Source organism: Nothoprocta perdicaria, unplaced genomic scaffold (assembly GCF_003342845.1).
Source record: "Nothoprocta perdicaria isolate Ctin4 unplaced genomic scaffold, notPer1 scaffold_75, whole genome shotgun sequence".
In the NCBI taxonomy this organism is placed as follows: domain Eukaryota; kingdom Metazoa; phylum Chordata; class Aves; order Tinamiformes; family Tinamidae; genus Nothoprocta; species Nothoprocta perdicaria.
Window position 1 is genome coordinate 2,014,091 of NW_020456032.1, and position 20,581 is coordinate 2,034,671.

Below are 20,581 nucleotides of genomic sequence, written 5' to 3' on the forward strand. Positions count from 1 at the left end.
GGAGCCCGAACCGGAGCCCGAGCCGGAGCGGGAAGCGGAGCGAGAAGCGGAGCGAGAAGCGGAGGAGGAAGCGCCCCCGGCCGCGGCGCCGGCCGAGCCCCGGCGCCAGGAGGATGCGCGCGGCAAGGTGAGGCCGGCGCCCCCGGGTCCCCCCCCCGGCCCCCGCAGCGCCCCGTGCCGCAGAAGGGCCCTGCGGCCGGGGGGGGGGACACGGATGGGCATCGGGCAGAGCAGCCGGGGAGCGTTCAAGGGAATGGGGCACGCCGGAGTCTCCCAHGCTTGGAAACCCAGCTGGGTGGGCGGGTTGCACCTTCTCGAGGTGCAAGGGAGGGTGTTTTCTGCACCCCTTTCCTGTAGGATGTGGCACTGTCCCCTTGCTGGCACCTGCTGAGYGCCGGTTCTAGGCCCACTGTGGGCAGAGGGTCTGGGTCCCCCCTGCGCTGGCACCRCAGCAGGATCCTCAGCCCCCAGGCTGGGCTGGGGAGGGCTGATGGGGTGCCCATAAACACCTGGTAAATCCTCCTCCAGCACCGGCTCTTATTTAAAAATAAAAGGCTGAGCCAGGGTCCATGGGAAGAGCCTGCTCTGCTCCTGCGGGATCCGCCGACCACCTGGCGCCCCACGCTCGGGAACATCCTGAGAAGCGCCAACTCATTGCACATGTGGCCCAGGGCAGCTCCTGGTCCTGGTGGGAGGACGTGGCTAAGGGGAGGGCGGCTCAGGAGAGACGAGTCCTTAGCAGGTCCAGACAGCACGTCTGGGGCCGGGAGCGCAGGCCCGCGGCCAGGCGGCCTCGCGGCTATAATTAGCCCTGCTCGTAATCCGCATCCCGCTGCTGGGCCGCGCCTGGGCACAGGGGCGGCCTCTGGCTCGGAGAGCATCCCCACCAGCTTGGCGGGCACCCTTGGGTGGGTCCCGGTGGGCTGAGAGCCCCCGGCTGCATCCCGGTGCTCCGTAATGCGTCCGAGCGGGCTCTGAGCCCGGTCTGGAGTGCAGGGATGTGGCTCTGCCTTCGTGTGCTGGCACCTCGGCTCTTCCCCACCTCCCATCTTCTGCTCCAGGACTTGAGCTTCTGTTTGTTCCCGGTCCCAGCAAACCCTTTGCTGGCAGCCCYGCTCCCTGCAGTGTCCTGGCCACCTCCATCCCTTTGCAGGGCCATTTATTGGTGCCTCGTGCTGCAGTGGTCCCGGTCCAACGGGAGAGCCCTGAGAGCCGTGTTGGGCTGCAGGAGCAGGGCTGGCTCAGCAGAGCCTGGCAGCTCCTTCCCTGCCTTCCCAGGAGTGCAGGGAGCCGGAGCTCACCCAGGGCTGGGGGCGCCAGGTCCCTCCGCCTTGTTGTCTGCCACAAGCTCCTCGTGAGCAGGTTTCTCCTCTCATCTCAATGTTGCTCCTCTCTTCCCTTCCGTCCCGGTCCGTGCTCCCATCTGCTCCCTGCCTGCGCTGCGCTCGGGGCAGCTTCACGTGCCGTTATCCTGCTGCCCCCCAGCAGGCACGAGATGAGGGAGCAGGGGGTGCCTCGTGGCCTCCCCTCCAGCCCCCTTTTACCAGGCACATCCCTGGGAAATGTGTCCCACGGAGCTGCTCTTGGCTCCTTCGGGAGCTGCGGTCCTCGGCGTGACTCAGCACGGAGGTTCCCAGAGCCGTCCATGGAGCTGCTCCGGCAGGCTCCAGCGGTGAGCAGGGAGGGCCGTGTCCAGCACGGATCTCTATTTATTTCCTATCATTATTTTCCCTCCTCCTTGCCTGCCTGTCTCGGAGTGCGCCGGGGTGGCTCACTGATTCACTGCAGCCGTTTGGCAGGAGAGCCCGTGGCCAGCGCGCCTGCCGAGTGCTGCGGGCATCCGCGCTGCTCCCCGGCACCCTTGGGTGCTCCGTGCTGTGTGCGGCAAGGAAACTGCCAAGACTTTGACAGCCTCCCTTAGCAGCCCGGGGGGACAGGCAAAGAGCTGGGGTCAGAGCCGGGAAAAGGAACCTCCCCTCTCCAGGAGGAATCCCGATCCTTATTGCAGGGTGGGATGGCGGGATGTCCGTTTCCCAGTGTGAGCGAGGGAGGAAACTAAGGCAGGCGAGGACGGGCGGCCTGAGCGAGGTTGAGCCGGCAGAGAGGGGAGGACGTGGCGGGCGATGCCAGCGGGGCGGCTTCTGTTGGGCCGGGGGGCTCAGTGCCYGGGTCTCCCCGCTGGGAGCGAGGCCGGAGCCCCCTTCCCGTGAGGACATGGGCGCCTCCACCCTCCAATAGCTCCTGCCCCCCTTGGCCGGTGCTGGAGGCTGCAGGGTGCCTAATTAGCCTGCTGTTAATTGGCTCCTGGCAAGCGCTGCCGCCRTGGAGCCGAGCCGGCTGCTCCTGCGCTGCCCGGGGCTGGAGCAGGTGCTGCCCGCTGTAACCGCCGCGGTTTCGGCCCCGACAGCAGCCCGCGGGCAGCACCCAGGCCAGGAGGGGCATCTCCGTGCAGAAAAGCGGCTCTTGTTTTAGAGCAGCTGCTGCTTTGGCTGCAGGGAGGGTGGCGAGACCCACGGCGGGCTTGGGGTGAAAGGGACCTGCCTGCCCAGCAGCTGCCTCACTTGGCTCAATTCTGCCCAACTTTTTTATTTTCTTTTTATTATTCCTTTTTAATATTCTTTTAAAAACTCCTTCCTTCCCCTTTTCCTCCCGTCTTTTCTTTTTCTGGCTCGCCCTTTGTCTGTCTCCCTCTCTTGCAAGCTCTTGCATCAGGCTTGGATGAGAAAGTGCAGCCATAAATGGCAAGGCGCTGGGCCCGGGAGTTTATTCCAAGGCGATTTTATCTCCTCCCCACCTTTGCAGTTCCCTGTGTTGGAGTGGGGCTGTTGTTTTTCCCCCCATCCTGTCCAAAGACGCCAGGACAGTCCCTTTGATCAGGAAAAGAGGGGCAGACACTGGCCTGACACCAAATCCTTGAGATTGGCAACAAAGCCCCGGGACTTTGTTGCCCGATAGCGGCAAACTCCAGAGTTGGGGTTTTTGGAGGGCCAGGATGGGCTTATGTGTCCGAGCCACCCCAGTCTTCTGGGAACATCGATGCCCAACGAGGTGCCCTGTGGCCAGTGCCGCCCGTGCTGGGAATCTCCTGGCATGTCCTGTGCTGCTCCCTGCRCCTCCGGCCCCAGCGGCTGCAGTCGGATGAGATTGAAGGCGTCTCAGTTGCGGGCCATGGAAACCAAAGGGCACAAACACTTTTCTGATGACCTGGCAGATGCTGAAGCTCCAGAGCCAAGAGGAGAAGGCAGACGCTGTGCTAGCGTTCCGAGTTGTTGGACATGGACTCGGCGGTGGCGGGTGTTGCTTTTGGAAGGAGGGTCRGGGTGCTGGCGCTCACGGTGCTTCTCGGGGCCACCCGAGGAGCTCTATTCTTCCAAGCTTGTTCCTAACTGATTTTGGTGGGGGGCGAGTTGTGCAGCTCTCAGGTGCCCGATACGCTGGACTTTGGGGAGCCCTGGGCAAGCCCTGGAGCCCAAGCGCTATTCCCGTGGGAGCATCCCTGCCATGGGAGCTGCTGCCAAGCGAGCYGGGGCTGGGCACGCAGCCATGGGGCCGCGCGTCCTTGGGGCCGGACAGCTGCTCCGTCCGCGTCCCCCCGCGATGCCCGCGGCCAAGAGCGCTCTGTTTGCGGCGCCAGCTGGCCCGGCCGCCGCGGCAGGGCCGCTCCAGATGCTCCCGGATAACCGCGCGGCTGCTGCCTTGCCGCCGGCCCGCCGGAGCCCGGGGCGGCAGGGCAGGGTCCCGGGGGAGCCGCCACGCTCCGCGCGGGCCCGTTTCGTCCCCCCGGCGGTGCTGTGAGTGCCCTGGTTGCTGTTCGGCACCGAGTCCCGGCAGGCTCCATGTACCCGGCTCCTGCCCACGGAACCTCCTCCGCGGGCGCCGGCCCCGCTGARCCCGGGAGCTGCCCGTGCTGGGTCTGGCCGGTGTCTGGAAGCTGCTTCCCGCCCTGATGTGTCCGCACGTGTCCTAGCAGGGAGCAGGGCTGATGAGGCTTCTTGCAGCTCGTAGGAGGCCATCCCACCTCCTAGCTTGTTTTATTTTATTTATTTTTTTTTTTCTTAAAGAGTGGTATTTAATAGCTGCTCCTGCCATGGCAGAGGTGGTGGCCAAGGTGCACAGCAGGGGACAGGGAGATGGAGGCCAGAGTTTATCGGGGGGCTTGTCTGTCCTCAGCGAATTCCCTTCCTGCCTGGTTGTCTGTCCCAGCTGGAGGAAACGGTGTCAGACCCAGCCTGGTGGGCACAGGAGCTGGGAGCCCTTGGGTGACACGAGTGTTTACGTGCTCACACTCCCGGGCTGKCACCAGGGCACATCGGGCAGCGCCTGCGGCCCAGGGGAGCAGGAGAGCTGGGGCTACGGACAAGATTTGCCCTCACCGAGACCTTTTGTCTCCCCGTTTTCCATGAACGGCAACGTGTGCTGGCCCAGGAGCCACGTGCGGACGCTGAGCTGGGCAGTCGGCTCCCTGTGGCTGCTCTCCCACAGCCCTAACCCACCTGGGTGCTCCTCAAGCCTCCAGTTTCCCGTTGGGATGGGGACATCACTTGCAGTTCACAGGCTGAGGCCTTGGAGATGCAGATTCCAACCCCCAGACAAGTCCCCAAGGACAAGGCCAGTTGAGGCCCCGAGGAGGCCCCAAAGCCACCAGGATCCGGTGGCAGAAAGCAGACGAGCGCGTGGCCGGTCGCATCCGTCCGCCCGGCCCTGCAAGAGGCAGGGAAGTGCTGTGGCCGCTGGGGTCTGGCGGGGAGCCTTGTCCTCACCCCTACCTTCTTTTTAACCCCCTGCAGGAGGAAGATCCAGGCTCGGAAACCGAGAAGCTGGTGGTGAAGGAGCAGGAGGATGAGGATGGTGAGTGGCCGGCAAGGCTTGTGGCGAGGGTGTAGCCAGGTAAAAGCCTCCGAGTGCTTTCAGATGCGTAGGAGGGGAACGAGGTGCAAAAAAAGAGAGAGAACTACAAGAAAATGCAGCCCCTGGGACCYTCGCAAGCAGGAGGGGAATGGGGGCAAAACTGCTGTTTTTTAATTCGTCCCTCTTGCCCCAGGCGCCCCTCGTGCTCCCCCTGCGTTGCGCAGATGTCCCGGGCCACGGGGATGGCTTTTGGCTTGGTGTCGTGGAGAGGCCGCCCAAAGAGCTCCTTGCTTGCGTCCAGGCGGATCTCCAGGGGCTTTAGCCAGAGCCCTGTTTAACTGCTTAGGCAATTACTCGATTGGAAAATGATTAATTGACTAATTGGGGTGACAAGCGGGCCTGGCAGGGAACGAAACAGATGGTGACGAGCAAGAATGTGGCTGCAGGGGCTTCTCCATCCCCAGCAGCCCCGGGGACGCAGAACACCCACGGGGGGACGAGGGGCACCGGTGGGGACCATCCCCCTTCCTTGCCCCACTTTSCGCCCGCCCTTCCTAGGGCGCCCGTGGCAATCCCCGGCTCAGGAGGATTAGGCCTAATGCTGCCCAGAAGCAAACTTTAATCCCGGAGGGCTCGTTTTGGAGCCGCAGGCGAGAGGAGGAGCCGCCGCCGGGTCCTGCGCCTGCCACTCCGCGCGGCCTTCGGGCTGAGGTGACAGCCCTGGCCGCGCGTCACGGCCCGCCGGGAGTCCTGCGGGGCATCTGCCGCAGGCTCACTCCTCCTCCACGTCATTTAGGACACTTCTTAGGTGTTTCCGCGGGATAAAACGCTCATTCTGGCTCCGCAAGAGGGTCGGCGCTGTCCTTCCTTTCGCATGTCTCCTACGTGTCCCTTGGGTCCTCACCCCGTAGAGACCCGTGGGTGCCACCAGGTTTGCATCTACAGAGGTGCCCTGCTCAAGCAGAGGTCTCGGTGCTCTCCCGGTGTGTCAGGAGCGGGGCCCAGGCGTCCTGGGCCTTCTCCTGCGCGGTGGCACGGAGGTGYCAGTCGTGGGGAGGTGAGAGCGGGCAGAAACGAGCCCCGAAGGGCTTMCCGCTGCGAGCTGCTGCCTGCACCAACGTCACCTCGCGAGCCCGGGCTCGGGCACTTGCAATGCCAGGCGGGAAGGCRAAAGGCAAATGTTTTATTTAATATCAGCTTGCTGGGGCTCTCAGTAAGTAGGTCACCTCTTCCTTCTGCAGCGCTTCTGCAGCCCGCGTGAAAATCCCGCCTCYCGCTTTCCGTTTGTTTTCAGGCCACGAGGAAAGTTCCTGAGCTCCGTAAAGAGCCGGCGGTCCGGGAAGGCGCGTGCCGGCTCCCTGCTAACCGCGGTCTGCGGGCAGCGAGGCGGCCGCCTCCTCTCCGCCCGCCTCCCTTAAGTCTTTTCTGGTAGGGCGGCGATGAAACTGCCCTTTTTTGGGCAGGTCAACTCCCAAATCTCATTTGACTTGGCAGAAAACCATGGGAGGGAAAGGATCTTAATTGTCCTTGAAAATCAGGAAAGCGATACAGAGGTAATAAAATGGCTCCTGGTCTGCATCAGGGTAAGAAACAGGATGCTACACCCTCTTTTTTATTTTCTTCCCTCTTAATATCTCCCAAAGCAGCGGCCAGTTGGATTTTCCTTCAGTGCATTTCTGTGGTCACTCGAGGGGCTGATAAGCTGCAATGTTGCTGCTTGTTTCCAGCTGGCCGGGCTTGTTGGTGGCTCCTTGTGCAGGGATTTTCCACCAAGGGAAGCGGGATATGGCTGGGCTGCATGTTCAGGGCTTGTGTTCAGATGCTCAGAAAGCTTTTTGGGAAAGAGTTAGCCTCGCATTTCCCTTAGGAGCCCAGTTTTAGGATTAGAGAAATGCTTTGGGTCAGGACTGATCCTTTGGACTTCACAGGAAAGCTCTCTGGGAGCAGCRATGTATGGGAGATGTAGAGGAGGAGGGAGGAAATGTTGTTATCTGCAGGTTTCTGTGAAATCTCCAGGCTTAGCTGCTCACAGCGCATGAGCATCGTGGGCACCGGTCACGCTCTGTGCCTCTACTCGCTTCCCCAGCATCCAGCAGTGATCCAGCGGTGCCTGGGACGCCTGGGCTGCCTAGGCAGCCTTTGCAACTGCTCTTCCAGATCTCAGGTTTCCTTATCTACAAAATGAGGCTCTGATATSTGGATTGCCTGGGAATGCCCCCGGCCTGCCAAATTTTGGCTGCAGCTCCACATGAGTGAGCTTGGCGCTGGAGAGGTCTTCAAATGAAGCAGTTGACCCATGAAGATGGGGATGAAATCCTTAAGGACTGTGTGGRGAGGAAAATGAAGGGAAGTAACTGGTGCTGAGTTTGGGTGTGAGAAAGGGAGGATGAGAGAGGCTGTGGTCTATTTTCCATAGGGTGAGTGGAGCAGGAAAGACATCCATGAGTGTGGACCTGCAACAGCTGTGATGCGGACTAGAGGCAGCTTCTCGGGTGGCTTGGGAGASAGGATGACTCCATAGGTTATATACAAGTTGAGGCTTTCTCTCCTGACACAAAAACCGCCTTTGGGATGTTGCTGGAGGTATCACTTGAGACATTTCATTTGTGGATAACAAACTGCYGTTTGGGTATATGCAGATAATGGGGTGCTGCTTGCCTTTTGTGGGCCCCTTGTGGGCCCCTCAGACCCAGGGACTGTGGAAACAGCAGATGTTTCTAAGTGGATGTGGAAACAGCAATGTGAGATGGCTGCTTGTGAGGCAGCCCAGGCCYGCAGTCCTTGGGAGATAAAGGTGCACAGATAAACAGCTCACAGATAACCAGTAAAGGCAGCGACTCAAAGCACCCGCTCTTCCTGGGCCGCCCTTTGGGTTGACCTCCACTCCTGTTGTTTCCTGCCCATCTGCAGAAAGATAAACCAGAGGAGAGKTTTTTTTAAAAGCAAACAGTGCTGTAACAAAATCCGATTGGAAAAGGATCGGCTTTGGCTCAGAGTCCATGAGCTTCAGCACTCTAATTAGCACAAGATGGAGGCTGAGGAGTCTAGGGTGGCTGGGAAGGTGGAGCAGAGCATCCAGGCTGGGAGAAGGGACCCATTCCTCTTAATATCTGTCAGCTGGTGGCAGAGAGGGAGGTTTGGGCACAGCTGTGGTTGGTCTTGGCTCAGCTCTGTTTGCAGCCTTGGGATCYGCAGCGTGGCCACCTCCTTTCTTCACCAGCTTTAACAAAGGCTGCGAATGGAAAGGTCAGGGAGAGCTGGTGGAGCTGGCAGGGGCTGTGCAGCTCGTGGCAGCTCTGCTTGTAGCACCATCTGTGACCCCAAAGCACGGGAAGTGGCCTCTGGATGAGGAGGGGGAGACAGGAGGAATACAGGTCTGGAGCAGGGAAGAAAGCTGTAACTGCTGCAAGCTAATCAGGGCAGGATTAGCATGTCTTGATAAGCCAAGATGGACCTGCGAGGCTCTGAATCCACGCAGAGCAACAGCATATGGGTCCCATGCTTTAGGATTTACTTGTGTCTGCGTCCTAGTCACGCATAGCAATCACCACAGTAGTAAAAATTCTGCAGCCTCAGGGGTTTCCAGTTTCCTCCTCTCCAACCAGCCACTGACTCGGTGTCCAGGAGGCCCTGGAGCCARATGTGACCAGGTCTGCTGGCACAACACAGCACCTGGGTGCGTGCTCAGAAGGAGGGCTCAGGGGAGCAAGTCCATTGCTGTTCATCATTGCTCTGCAGTGCTCCCTGGCTCACCTATCTCCTGCTTCTCTCTGTCCCTCCCTCTCTTTTTCCTTCTACAGCTGCAGATGAGACGTTCTCCTTCAAGTACAGTCCTGGAAAGCTGAGGGGAAACCAGTACAAGTCAATGATGACCAAAGAAGAACTCGAGGAAGAACAAAGGTAGGTTGAGTTTCTTTTTGCTTCTTGCTCGACCCTATCGTGCTGGCCTCCTCTTGAAGGAGCTGGGGGTGGGGGGGGGTTCACACCTCTCTTCCCCCCAAATTACTTTGGAGTTTGGCTCAGTAATTCATCACACATAGAGTCCAGTCCTCTCGTACCCAGGAAGATGCCAGAATGAATAGAAAAAATGCTGATTTAGGAAATGGAGACACGGTGGCTCTAGATTCCTGTGGAGCTGTTCAAAATCCTTCTCTGGATGCTTAGAGCAAATTTCCCAGCTGATGTAGTTCCTTCAGTCCCATAGCACATCTTCTGAGCAYCTCCTAGCTCTTCCTCTCCCTTTACAACGTGGATGTCTTCCAAACTGAAGATGAAGGCATAGCTCAGAAGTAACAAAGTGACTGATTGTAGAGCCTTAGAGTTCCCTGCGATTCGGGAAGAATGGGAAGTCTGTACCCAGGGCTGGCTTCTTGGACACAGCTGATGATGAAGTTATGCTGTAGTGTTTACCTGGCAAAGAAAGAAAATTATCCATTCCCACTTACTTGCTGAGAAATCTGTAAAGTTTACTGCAGAGCTTGAACCCTGCCAGCGGCAAGTGCCTGCCCTGGTACCAAAGACCAACTTTTAAACTCAGGAATTCCCACTGCCCAGCCTATCCAGGGAAAACCAACTCGGACCTTGCACCGTGAGCTGCAAAGCCCTTTYCCAAGCCGGTCAGTGCTGTCCATGTGCAGAGCCCTCCTCTCCCTGGCAGCGCGGGCTCTGCGCTGTGTGCAAGAGAGGGTCCTTCAGCCCATGGCACCCATGCTGAACCGGAGACATCAGACCCCACAGATGTGGGCTTTGCCCTACAAATAGGCTGTGCCAGGCTGTTCCCTAGCAGACACGGGTGGCTCCTACCGCTTTCCTTTTGGGAGAGCTGCAGGAGCTGATTTCCCAGTGGAGACTCGAGGCAAGCCTAGGAGGTGCCTCCAGCTGCCCTGCTTTGGAGACAGCTTTGCTTCTTGGGGTGACTGCAAGCAGGGGCTGTTCCCTCCCTCACTGTCCCTGCAGAAGGGTGAGGGACCTGATTCTCCCCTAAGGGTGACCACCTTCTGGCATGATTTAAGGACATCTGTAGCCTGCGATACCATGGCAACCTGCATGATCTCAAGGTCTAACACAGGCGAAATGGAAATTGGAGTGGAGCAGGGTGAGGGCAAGGACAGAGGGATTGTATCGCGCCCCTGGATCAGGTGCTCTCCTGCTAGGCAAGCCTTGCTCCAAGACCCCTGTGCATGGGGCTATCGGGTGATGGAGGCTGGGCTCATGGTGCAGGGGAAGCACGGGAGGCACTGAATTCCTGTGAGCACAAAACATGCGGAGTGTGGGCGTTAGCAGCAGCTCTTGGACAGGAGAGAGCTTTCCGAAAGTGAGCTTCTCAGAGCAAATCAGTCCCTTTGCCCTTCAGCCCCATCCCGAGGTCACCCAGAGGGGTTGTACAGCACTAACACATAAGTCCAGGACAGATTTTCTCGCTAGTGGAGCAGTTGCAAGGCTGAGTTGGGAAGACTTTCGCTGTGTCTTTTCCCCTCTGAACTAATCCGTTTGGAAGGAGACAGTAAATTCAGGATAGAGTCTCCGTCTGGAAGGAATGAAGAAGCTCAGAAAATGAGCCTGTCACCCTCTAGTAGCCTCCAGACTGTCCCATCCTTGCTGCAAAAGCCCTGCTATGTCCTGCCCTGTTAGCAGAGTTGTCCTGCAGCCCGTGGCATTTCTCTCCAGCTTGCACCATATGATTTTCATGTCGAGCAGCGGCTTCCCTTTCTCCCTTGGCTTCCAGGTTCCCAGCTACCTGGGATGCTGGGCTTTGTCTGCCTTGTAGCACTGCGAGGAGCAAAGCTTTGCAGGGCTGTGAGATCTGGGGTTGGCCGCTGAAAGGAGATGTGGTTGCGGCCGAGTTGACTCCTCGCTGCTAGCACCAGCAAGGATGTAGTTTGCTGTCTGCCTTTGGTTATATCTTTATTGTACCTGTAGTCCCTAAGCTGAGAAACACTAAACAGGTCTGTTGGCTTCGTTGTGTTTGCACTCGGGGAAGGTGGCAGTGCAATGAACTGAGTGAATGTGAAAGAAACCCACAGGCTCAATGGAGATTGCTCTTTATTTTTGGATCCTGTTAAGCACTGATACAAAAATCTACGTGGATCAGGGAAATTCAGACCAGCTCTTGTACCGCAGTGGCTTCCCCTAAGTCAGGAGTGCTGTAGGGCCTCAGATGGATTCCTCTGTGGCAAAAAAATGCTCCTTCCTTTGGCCTGAGGACACTGGTGGGACGTTGGTGATGGACAGCAGTAGGGCTGGGATTTCGTGCTCTGGGCTCTTGGGGGCTCCTGGGGGTGGTGATAGGACCTCCCAGGTTCACATCAGGCTGGAGAGGTGCCAAGATGTGACCGTTTAGGACTCCTGGACAGCACGTTGGCCTTGGGGTCCTTTCTGAACCACTCAGCAACCTTCTGTGGCTAGGGGCCATTGGCAGGCTTTTTTTTTTTCTCCCTACTATTCCTTTATTTTCTTGTCTCTGTTCTTTGTGTTGTTTGTTTCTTTAAGATAGCTTTATGGATATATATATATATATATATTTTTTTTTTTTTGGACTTGCTTTGCTGCTGACTTATTCTTGCTTCCCCAACTCCTTCCTATGGCATCAGCAATGTTTCCTTGCAGGCCGGAGAGATGGTGAAAGGTGGCAGGGCTGCTGCCAGGTAAGATGCTTGGCGGGCGAGCTGAGCTCTGTCCTGCACCTTCCTCCCTCTGCGCTCCTCTTCCTCTCCCCGACTCCATGCTCTCCTGCAAGCCGCCCGCGCTGCCGTTCTGCCGTGACCCAGGTTTGCCACCTTTTGTTGCAGGATTGAGCTGACCTCTGATCTCACATCTCTGTAGCAAGTACCTTAGGTCCTCGGCCACAAACATTCTTGCAAATCTTTTTGGTAAGAACACGACGTTCGTTAGAAGTAGTGGTACCACTGATAACATCTGCTAATGTGTCTTTTGCTTTCCGGTTTCTTTTCCTGGGGATAGGCTTGTGTCTGGGCTGCTGTTGACCACCTCTCCCACCTCCTTCACAACCTCTGTCGTTCCTCATAACGGATTAATGAATCTCCTCCCCTGCATCTCCCTTTCMATGAGCACTCCAAAAGGCTGGGGGGGACAGGGTCTTGCACGTTTACACACTCACCTCTCCCTGCAGTTAGACATTGCCAAGACCCTTTCAATTCCCTGATTTGGAAAACTGGGGCCACAAAGTGAGTTGATAGGAGTTAGTCCTCCTCACAGGAGGAGCCGAAGCCYGGAGACCAGCTTTATGTTTGCTCCTAGCCTGGCACTGTCAGCCCGCCATCCCCAAAAATTCAGGGGAGCCCTCCAGCTCCCATGGACTACTGATTTTTGGAAGTGCTACTGATTGATTTACTTGCTTTTTCCAGGGAGATCTGTAAGACTTGAGACAGGAGCAGAAAGGCAGGCAGGAAAATGTCATTCAGCTCTAATCCACATCACTCCAAACGTTGTGGTCGTCTTGGCTACCATTTGTTGAGAGCTTGTGGTTTCCAGCTGGTGCTAAATCTGGCTTAAAAGGAGAAGGAATTTGACCTTCTCTGAGTGATGCAACTTCCTGCCTCTGATTAATTGAGTCTTAAAAAACGGAGGGACTTCTCAGTAAGGGAGAAGGGCAGGAACTGTATCTGGCCAGCGTATCAGTTTGGGTGGTGGCTATGCTTGATCACACCTGGTAGTTCACTAGTAGTTTCAGAACAGAAGCACGTAGTGTTTGCTCCCTTGGGGGAGAAAAATAGCTTGGGCAGGAAGGGGAAGAGGGCAGGGGAAGGATGCAGCCTTTAGTCAAGCCAGCACAGCGGCCTTCCCAAATCCTGTGCTTTTGGCCATCCATTGCCAGCTGCAAAGCACCGTCTTGGGCTGACCAGCGTGACTTGGAGCACTGCAGCTTGTCCTGGCTGGCGAGGAGGAGATGGGTGGACATGAGACTCAGTCTGTAAGGGCTGGTCCCCGAGCGATGCTGAGCTGCCTGGGGCACCTCTGTGCATGTCAGGGAAGAGCTGGAAGGGCTCCTCAGGATGCCTGCAAGACCTGGCTTGCATGGATGGATTGAGGTGGTCTCTGCCAGCTGCTTTTCAAGCCTCCTTCAAGATTTGAAAGTGGTCAGTAGTTGGCTTAATTAGGAGGGGAAATGATTAAGACTTTCTCAAGTCAAGGCAACTGCAATGAGGCTGCACTTTTACTAAAGAGAAAGCGAGTGAGAAATGATTCCCTTGGGTCTTTGCTTTCGGATCTTTCTTTCAAAGGAGCAGAGTGGGTCCTGACCATGTCTTGGTTGGCCCTGGTGATGCCAAGGGGTTGAGATGCCTGCAGTCTGTGCTCGCTGCACTTCCCAGGGTGTGTTGGCTGGAGAAAGGAGAGATGATGCTGTGTGACAGCCTATGGAAAGGTCTCTCCTCTCTGTCCTCTCTCTTATTTCTGTAGTTTAGGAAGAGGTGGGAGCAGAAAGCTAGAAGGAGCCCTGCGGGTAGGAGATGKGGGTGAATCTCTGGAGTGAGAGAAGGGGCCCAAAGCTGTGTTTCTTGAACACTTACCTTCCCTGGTCACCACGAAGCTGCCAAGATGCTTCTCATCTCTGCGTGGGCTGCAGCGCTAGGCAGGGRGCAATGTTTGCTCCATGAGTGCTTGGGTGTAAAGCTGGTGGTTTTGCACACCCTAACTAGTGCTGGGAGTGGAGTGGAAAGGAAGAGCCAGGGAAAAAGGTCMGAAAAGCTGCTGAGCCCACATGAGGTCATTGCGAGAGGAAGAAATCCCTGCCATCTCCGCGCTGAACAAAATCCTGCTCAGCAGCTGGCAGTGCCGAGGGTCCCGTCCCCCTCCCCAGCCCATTCAGGGTCCAACAAATGGCATGAAATAGCTCGGAGACGCTCTGCTGTTTGCAGGCCCCTTCATGGGATGGAGCCAGTGGACTAGGGGATGAGGTGATGCTCCAGACCACAGTCCAGCTTCTGTAAGACGGAGAGAAAGCCCAATTCCCTGAGCTAATGAGCTTGGTTCTTATAGACTGTTGATCCAGCTCAGAAGCAAATTCTCTTCCTGACTCCCAATCCTCTCCTCTTCTCCTGGCCAGCCTCACACAGGCTTAGGAAACACCGTTTGAATCTAGCTTAGACTTAAGCCTAGGACTCAAATGCAAATTGGAATTCATGCAAGAAAACGAGCTGGATGTAGATCTCAGCCCAGTTCTTTTCTTGGCTGTAGTCTGGCAATGGTTTCTCCCCCACTGGCTTCACAAGAGCATCTTGGCTACAAGGTAAACCAAGGGATAAACCCAGGTCTGATCCTGGATTTTCAGCAAGGCAGGGTGCCCCAGAGTGCCTCTGGCTCCAAGGAAAAGCAGGGAGAAGAGACCTTGCCCTGSTCTGTCAGATACCCCAGATCAAACTGGGGACAGAGCTGCACTTTAGGGAGAATTCTGCTGAAATTCAGTTTTGAACTAGAGAATGCTTGAAGTGAGGACTCCGGAGCACACGAGGGCAGGAGGGGTTTAGTGACCACGTTGACAGACTTTGACCTATTTCAAACACTTCCACTGCTGGCGCTCTAAAAATAACTGGATGGAGCGGGCTGGTGGTGGTTGTGTTTTGGGAGAGCTGTTCATTGGCATCTGTCCTTGTCCACCCCCTGCATCGTCATCACATACCCCTGGCTCGCTTGCTTGCTCTCCCCTGTGTGTAGCATGGGCTCTGGGTCTCTTTCTCCTTCTTTCCCTGCTTCTCACCCACAACCSAGCAGCTTTGCTGTCCTGTCCTATCCAGCATGGTGCTTCTTTCAGATGAGGGAAGCTGGTAAGTTTGGGCTTTCTTTGGGCTTTTTTTATTTGTTTGCTTTTCATCTTCTGCAGCACGATAGTTGTCTTGGAGCAAGGGAGGAGGAGTAGCAGCAAGGACTCCAAAGACCGGCAGCATGGGGTTCTACAGGTCAGGCTGACCACCGCTTCACTGCGGTCACCAGCCATGGGGACAGCACCAACCACATGCAGTGCTGCCATCACCTGCAAAGTAGTCCATCCACTGTCCATCTCTCAGAGGAGAGATGTGGAGGAGGAGTGTCTGGTGACCACTGTTATGTCTGGGGTCTCCACTGAGCTCTCCTTGCCATGATGTAGGTGCTAAGCCCTGCTCGTGTGAGGAGTGACTTTCCCATCGGGCTTGCATTGGTCCTTGCCTCCACCATGTCCCCAGGGAAAAAGTCCTCTGACCCATGAGACATCGGTGGAGTTGAACCTATTTATAGAGTGTCTGATGGTCGTGAGTCCCCAGGAGCTTTAATCTCAAAGCAATAAGGATGCCTGCTTTGGAGATGCAAGGGAAGGTGGCCAGGAAGCCCTTTCCCATTCCTCCTCTGTAAGCAACTCTGCTTTCCCAAAGGGGAATTTTTTGCAAGCTCCCCAGTAGCCTTTGCAGGGCAAGAATCTCCAACAGCTCCACTGTGAGCTCCCAGTTTTTTACTTTTGGCTTAGGTCCTGAATTGTCCCAGCTTGTGGCTGCTTCTCCACGCCTCCCTCACCCAGTGCTTGCAATTTGTCTTCATCTGCTTCTGCTTAATCCTGTGCGGCATGGGCAGCTCGCCATTCTCTGCGTGCTTCTCTCTCAGAGCCTGGGATTGTCTCTCTCACCCTTTCCCCATGGCCAGGAGACACCGAGGGCTGCAGGGAATCTGGGCAGAGCACCAGGCGATGTGTGAATGATAGTGAGCTGGACCACAAGCACTAAGGGACAGAAGAAAGTTCAGGGTGGCCTGTCCACAGCTTTCGCCCGTGRCATTGGCTGGTTAGGGGGATTTTCAGGAGTGTCGTGAGGGGACAGACACAGAATGGAAGGATAAAATCATAGCTTCTCAACTCATCTGAGCCTGCAGAAAACTTGAAYCACCTTCCTAGCTGTGCTGTGACTTTTGGCTTCCATGGCTGGGAAMTGTGGGGGGCTTTTGCCACCTCTCCTTTGAAGCCATGGTGGGGAAGTGACGGGTGACTGGCAGCACGGTCATAGAATCCTTAAGGTTGGATGGGACCTTCAGAGATCATCTAGTCCAACACTCCCTGCACAGGCAGGGTCACCTAGAGCATGTGGCACAGGACTGCATCTGAGAGGGTTTTGAACATCTCCAGAGAAGGASACTCCACAACCTCTCTGGACAACCTGTTCCAGTGCTCTGTCATCCTCACTGTCAATAATGTTTTTCTTATGTTCCTGTGCAACTTTTGGTGCTTCAGCTTGTGGCCATTTCCTCTAGTTCTATCGCTGGCCACCACTGAAAAGAGGTGATCCCATCCTCTTCACTCCCTCCCTTGAGGTATTTATATACACTGATCAGATCCCCTCTCGGCCTTCCCTTCTTCAGTCCCCAACCCAGCCGTGCCTCAGGTACCGCTACCCCGATGCAGGCACCAAAGGTGTTCGGGCTTGTGCTCCTAAATCATGTAGGTTCTGGCAACTTTGGCTGCTTCCCTAGTTCTCCCGAACAGCAATAGTTATACCCTCAAAATCATATGTACCTTTTGACTTTTCTGTCTCACGGGAGGAACTTTGGATTTGTGCTRATAAAAACTCCCTTTGGCACTGTCACTGTCCTTGCTCTTCTCTTTCTTAAGCCCTGTCTTTCCCTACTCTGCATTTAAGTCCTCTATCTGTATTCTACCTATTGACTGAAGCCAATGGCCCACACTTTTGGGACCACAGGGAAGATTTAGATTTAATATGTCCTTTGTTAAATTCTTCCTGCAATACACAGATCTTGGGCAAAACTGGRTTATGTTTACTACCAAAAAAAAGAGATGGCAGCAAAAAGGAGAGGGCAAGAAATGAGATGGAAGGGAGCTGCCTGAGGACACCTTGGCAACTCTGCTGGGTCTGCCCAGCACCTAGAGCTTTTCCTCGCTTTCTTGATCCACAAGGATCAATCCTAGCCTGTCTGGAGTGAGGAGAGTCTGCAGCTAAGTTGCCACCTGCCATCTTTGCCTGGATTTCAGAATGGAGGTTCCCAAGAAGGATCTGCCAGACAAAGCACTGGAAATGCTCTGCACATCTGGAAATCGGCTTCCCAAGAGAAACAGTTTCTGGAAGAGCATAGCCATAGAGCAAGATGCTCTGGGATCTTCACCTGGAAGTGTGTCAGTTCTCCTTCTGAAAATGGGATCGATGCATGAGCTACAAGATTGCCTGATGTCCTGCTATGGATTGTGCATGTCTGAAGGACAAATATRCATGGGAATTCTACCTACTGCCTGCCCCACTTTTCACTGCTGGGGCACCTTTGCTTTCAAAGGCAGGAAGCTCCTGCCCTTCTGCTGATACCATTGGGAAGTCAGAGATAGGAGCTTGCTTCTGACGCCAGCAGAGGGACATCCCATTCCCATCYGCACTGGAGGGACAACTGTCAAACAGGATGGAGGAACTGCAACCTGAACTACTGTTCTTTCGAGGCCTGTTACCTCATCCTTCTTGGATCAGTGGTCCTCACCTTCTCACCATGTTGCTCTGTCCTTAGGAAGGAGGCTTCTGCAGAGCTCAGTCTTCAGCTGCCAATTGAGAGATGACATCCAAGGATCTAGACGTGGTGTCTCAGGGTACTGWGATAGCTGGTGGAAAGGGCCTGAAGGCACTTCTGTGGCCCCCGACTGCCTCTCACTCCTCTGACAGAGATGCTGACTTCCAGATCCTTCAAAGTCCAGGATGAAACATGGTCTTCCAAGACCTTCAGTGCCCGAGTCTCCCTGGTAACTCCAGGCAAGGGCAGGTGTTGTTGTTCTCTGTCTCTTCCTCATTTGTTTTGTCATCTGGACATCATTTTATGTTAGCTACTGGCTTGGGCCTCAGCTGGAGCCAGAGCAGATATCTGAATAATCCATATTCCTAAAGAGGATGTGGGTCTGCAGCAAAGAAGATCCTGAACTGAGCTGATTCATGTGCCACAGGGAGCAAGCACTCTGCCCGGGCTGATTTCATAGTCCAAGGTGAAGGAAGGGAGGAACAAGCTGAGGACAGCAGCGGCTTGCAGCTCGGCCTCAGTCCTGAGAAAATTAGGTCTTCTGGCCTTCCTCGTAGCATGTGTCCTTGCCAGTGCCGCAGTTTGTCAGCCTGGGGGTGTTTATATGGCCCCGGAGTCCCTAGTGCTTGACTGCCTTGTGCTCTTTAGCCTAATCCCCCTCACAGCATCATCCAGGAGCAGAAGGGGACTGACCCTGCTGCGCATATGGGGAATTTATATCTCTGACAGACATCCTCCATTAAGTTCATGCTTGGTTTAAGACGTGTCACCTCTGCTCTCCTGGCCTTGCCCTGGAGGTGAGTATCCCCACAGAGAGGCTGCAAGCTGCACCCGAGCCCCACGCGCCCTCCCTGATGTCCTGCAGCCCTCTCTGCTCCGACGGCAGCCTCCCGGAGCGGAGCTCTCCTCCTGGRCCCCCGTGGCAACGAGCTTATGCTCTCACGCATGAAATCTGATTATGGCTGCGTGGCTTGAGCGGGATGATCCGGTCCTCAGCTCTGTGAATCCCGCAGAGCGATTATCCACTCCGGAGAATTTCTTTTCTTTGTCCTAACTGGCCGGCCACTGAGCCTCCTCGGCGTCGCTCGAGTAACCCCGTCGCTTCACCTTGCATCTCCCATCCGGGATCCGGATACCTGCGAGGCCACTGGAACGGGAACCTTTGCAGAATGGTGGAACGAGGCCATGCCATCTCTTCGTGCTGTAGCCGTTGCACGTTCCCAAACCTGCTGTGGATGGGGATGCCCAGGCCCTGTGTTGATGCTACAGGGACCTGTTTTGACTCCAGTCRTGAGCAGGTGTCTTTCAAACGGGGTTCCGTATTAGGGACCCTGAATCCTGTTGTAGTCAGGGGGAATTATGCTTCCCGGGTGCATCTGCATGTGTTTTTAAGTGCTCRGGTGATATGTATTATGGCTTCCCTCTGCATTAATGCAGGTCTCTGTGTCCTCAGGAAGCCACCCTACCTGTTGGCAGTTTTTGGATGGCCATAAGAGGTGCTGGAGCAGCCAGAGCATCTGAAGTGTGCAAGCTGAGAACAGATGGGCACTGTTTTAGCCCTGGCACTGCCAACAATATGCTGCAAAACTCCAAGGAGTGCCTAGATGTGCCCATCCATAAAATAGGCTTAATCATCCCATCCTCCTTTCTTGGGACACTGGGAGAGCTTATCATTGATAAAGCCCTGAGGACAGGGAAGCAGGCCAAGGATGGGAACAGACACATCTGTAGGAAGGTTCAGAAAGGTCAACCAGTTCACTGTCCAGTGAAATCTGTGCTCGGACCTGGCTTGTCTGCCTGTAGATGGGAGGTGGAAACGGGGCCAGACAAGTAGGCTGGAAGCCCAAGGAGGCTCTGCACAGAGGCATTCGCCTCTGGAGCTGCAGGCTGCCCCTTAGCTGGGTGTCCCCAGCTCTCCTTAGTGGGGCACAGGGGCTGTGGCTTCAGTTTGGTGCCAGGTGAGAGGATTTACATCTCTTTGTCTGGATTCAGGCTATCTTGCTGCAGCTGATGAAGCAAAAGTTCTCCCTAGAGGCATGAGGTTTGCAAACGGTGGCTTGTTCTGCCCTGATGTGGGAAGCTGCCTTGTCTTCCCCTCCTACAATGATTTTTCCCCTGCTCGTTTATGTGAATAATAATGAACCAAACCTGAGGGGTGAAATGACTGAAATGATTTTTCTTCTTCTCTCCCTGTTTCTCTTTGCAGAACTGAAGACTATATGAAGTTGTCCCTAGCCTCCTCCTAAAGGCATCCCTTGGCATCTTTAAAGGCTTGAGAGAAATACCAAAACCAACCAAACACACCCATAAGAAAAATCCATAAACCCTCAAAACTTGGGACCCCCCTCTTGGTCTGAAGTTGAGTTCTGCAAAACTCCTGTGGTATCAAGTTTGAGGAGATCCTGTTGTGCCTCCATGGACTGGGGCTAGTTCCAAGCAGTGACTCGAGTTGTGTTTGGGGGGGGACTGGAGACAAATCTTCTTTTCCCTCCCCCAAACAGAGCCCAAATTGGACACCCAAATATGCAGCAAGTCTATTAGTTGTATCTGTCACCACGTTCAGCCCTGCTGTGAAATCTGTGTTTCTTTAGCAGGGTGGGTGAGCACGGCCATTCTCTCAGACCTACCTGAACCTTGTACCAAATGATCAACCCGTTTCTTCCCAGGGCCAAACTCCTCTTTATTGTTGGGTGGGAACTGCCTACGATTTCAAACGTTGTCTAGCACTGTGTATTCTGAGGGGTGGAGGGACAAGGTGGGATCAAAGTGAGGAATGGCAGGTTGTAGCCAGAATGACTCTACTCTTGCTTCTGTAGGTATTTGAGCAGAGAAATGATCCTTTAAGTAGAGGGAAGACTCGAGAAGTGATGAGGACTGATAGTTTAGCTGTTCTGCCTGTGGTGGAGGTTTTGGAGACCACACTTTGGCCACTGTTCGCATCTGGATTCATACTTTTCCATGGTCCAGCTCCTAATGGAGAAACCTGAGGAGGTAGCAACAGTATCACGGGCTCCCTCTGGCTCAGGATGAGATTACGGGGGTCCTGAAAGAGATACCCTCTCCCTTCCTCTTCTTCTTGCTGTTCCACTGCCCTCTCCTTTTGCTAGCCCCGTGGTTTGTCCACTGGAGCCACAGCTCAGCGACTCTCCTCAACTTTGTTACATATAGAAGATAAACTTGGCTGGGTACAGACCTGCTTCAGGAGAGCAGGTTTCAGATCGGGCTAGCTGGTTTGCAAGACGTATCCCCA

At 55.4% G+C, this 20,581-nt stretch overlaps 1 protein-coding gene across 1 annotated transcript in view; it reads left to right on the plus strand.

Moving 5' to 3' along the window:
• MXRA7 (matrix remodeling associated 7) overlaps positions 1-20,581 on the plus strand; it is a 32,541-nt gene that overhangs the window by 7,180 nt on the left and 4,780 nt on the right. Inside the window, exons 2-4 of the mRNA XM_026051393.1 lie at positions 5-127; positions 4,788-4,848; positions 8,649-8,748. Coding sequence (XP_025907178.1) covers positions 5-127; positions 4,788-4,848; positions 8,649-8,748 — 284 coding nt within the window. The remainder of the gene's footprint in view (positions 1-4; positions 128-4,787; positions 4,849-8,648; positions 8,749-20,581) is intronic.